General features: G+C 37.2%; 1 protein-coding gene across 1 annotated transcript in view; it reads left to right on the top strand.

Moving 5' to 3' along the window:
• Positions 1–614, top strand: part of NDUFB3 (NADH:ubiquinone oxidoreductase subunit B3) — a 6,889-nt gene extending 6,275 nt beyond the window's left edge. The window contains exon 3 of the mRNA XM_015820792.2: positions 371–614. Coding sequence (XP_015676278.1) covers positions 371–527 — 157 coding nt within the window. The 3' untranslated portion in view covers positions 528–614. The remainder of the gene's footprint in view (positions 1–370) is intronic.
• Positions 615–2,716: the final 2,102 nt, after the last annotated feature.

The following is a 2,716-nucleotide window of genomic DNA, read 5'->3' as shown; positions in this document are numbered from 1 at the left end:
CCTAATTAAAATGAAATATTTGATGTGGCCTGTGTCAATTTAAAATTATTCTTAAAACCCCACTAAAAATTCCCCCTAGGCCAGTCCCGCTTGTTGGAAGAGCCATGTCTTAAGGGCGCGGCGGAAGGAAGGGAGATCCGGGATCACCCGGATCTCTGGGGGTAGTTCGTTCCAGAGGGTGGGAGCTCCCACCGAGAAGCTCCCACCAATCTAGATACAAGAAGGGTATATCAAATTCCAATAACTTATTTAATTTTTAGGGATACTTAATTCTGTATTGAAAATTCTGCATTGTAAGTTAAACTGTGGGCTAAAAGGTAAAGTTGCAAAATTGTGTAATTTTTCCTCTTATGTCTGTTTTTTTCTCTAGCAATGAAGCATGGAGATTCTCAGGTGGCTTTGCAAAACCAGCCACTTTCCTGGACGCAATGACCAAAGGATTCAAATGGGGGTTTGCCGCCTTTGTCGTGGCACTTGCAGTTGAATATACCTTTTTCCCTCCAGAAAAAAATAAGGGACATCACTGAAGATTTGTTTGTGTCTTCTAACTTTGAGTCCGTTGTATAGTCTGACTTCTCATGGAGGGGAGCACATTAAAGCTCCTCAAAGAAGAATGTATGTGTAGACTCTCTTTCCACTACAATTATGAGAAAAAATGTAAATATCTTTCTGTTCTGTTAGGACAGTAGGAGAACATCTATAAGCCTAAGTTAAACATGATTTCCAAGCATTATGCCTCTCATCCCTTTTTCCAAATGGTAACTATTATTAAGATTTGTATTTGTATCTTTTTTTTCTCCACATATTTAGAGTGAAATACCATGGACGTGGCTAAATCCATCTTCTCTCAGTTTTATCCCATAAATACCACTATGAAGTAAGTTAGGTTGAGAGAGGGCCTTTTGATCTAAACCAGAAGTATGATTTAAATGCCGACATGCCAATTCACAAATCCAGCACAATAAAATCTACCTGTAGCTAAGCAACCTCTATAGATATGGGCCAGGTAGCTGGAGTACAGTCAGAATGGATCCAATTGATTGGTTTGAAAAGAATGAAAATTCTCACAGTGAGCCTCTCAGGGTTAGGTTTTAGCTCCCTCCCTCCAGCATCTTGACTGCATAGGATGAATCCCTGCTTTGCATCAAAGTTCAAATGGACATTGCTGTATCATAATATCCTTCCAAACCTACATGTATTCCAGTTGACATCCATCATCACTCTCTGTCTCTTGGAAACCAACAGCCCGATTTGGCATTGAGGGAGTAAAGAGAAGGTTTAGGAACAACAGAGCCAACTGCTCAGGCTGTCTTCATATTCAACAATTTAGTTGGACATGGACAAATTTACCAACAAATGATGTGAGATAATTGCCTGTTAAGAACCATGGTCACCTTCAGAACCAATTCTGTCAAAACCATCAATGCTATAGGTTATCAAATAGGCTTAGGTTTTTGGTAAGTCCAAAATAATATACTAATAACTCTTTTAAATAATAGTCAACAGTTATGGCATTCAAGGTAATCACACACTGCCTTGATATTCAGTAGTTACACGGGTTTAACTATGGGAAAATGTAATGTTCCCAGTGGCAGAGATAAAACAGTTCAAAGTACAGGGGAAGCAATGGATTGAATGATATAGCTATGTAAAGAGCAGAAAAAGAGAACTAAAAGATGCAAATTAAAATCTGCCATAGCAAAGGACAAGTGTTCAGTCTTGCTACTACAGAGAAATTGCAATTAAGAAGAAATGTATTGTGCATATTCTCAGATATGTTAGATGAAGCACTTGAACAAGTTGTGAGATTCAGCTTATTTTTGGAAAATAAAATAATGTGGCTCAGATTTTTAATTGAGAGAGAAATTGAGTGGGAGAAAAAAGTATTTGTTGGGTTGGTATGATAAAAGATGGCTTAGCTTCTTTTGGGAATGGGAAAATGGGAAGAGACACAGCATTTACCCAACTGAGCAGGAATTGATTTCTTCTCTTGTGACTTAACTGAGTAGTATACGAGCATTTTTATAATTTGAGTGAGTAAGGAATTTAGGAAATTATTTATTTATTGAATTTATATGCTACCAATCTCACTATTAAGGTGATGCATAAATTGCTGTAAAAAAACCAAAACCAAATGCTGATTTCAGAATTTGGGAAATCATCAATATTATATCAGACAGGGAAAACATGTTTTTTATTTTGTCTTCTTAGGATGAGGAGGGGGCAAAAAGGTGAGATTCTTTAGCATGATTGTTACTAACACAGGTATTCCAACAGCCCAACAGTGACACAAATATAATGAAATATGTTGTGATACCACAGTGTCTATCCATTACATTTGCATCACATCATAGCAGCAACAAGAGGCAGAGTTTGCAAGATAGCACGCAAACATTAGATTATTCCAACATTTGACTGGGTTTATCAACAGTAACAGGACAAACGTGAACTGGTAATTCCAGTTTATACCAAAGTCTTAAGTTTTAATTGCTTTCTTTTACATTTATCATCAGAGAAATTGTCTGAGTGTATTTTTTATGTTAAACTATCCTTTCCTTTTGGCTTAAAAGATTCAAACCAGCATTGATCTTACTTGAGGACTATTTGCCTTCAAGCCATGTCTGCTGATTTAAGAGTATTAATTAGAAAATGGGATCATGGTGGGGGATGGGGAAAATGCTGACAGAAGTCCACATTTCTGGTGGGAGTTCCTTGG

Source organism: Protobothrops mucrosquamatus, unplaced genomic scaffold (genome assembly GCF_001527695.2).
Source record: "Protobothrops mucrosquamatus isolate PMUCROS unplaced genomic scaffold, P.Mucros_1.0 scaffold1184, whole genome shotgun sequence".
In the NCBI taxonomy this organism is placed as follows: Eukaryota; Metazoa; Chordata; class Lepidosauria; order Squamata; family Viperidae; genus Protobothrops; species Protobothrops mucrosquamatus.
The sequence above is the reverse complement of the archived record's forward strand: the minus strand, read 5'-3'. Positions and strand labels throughout refer to the sequence as shown.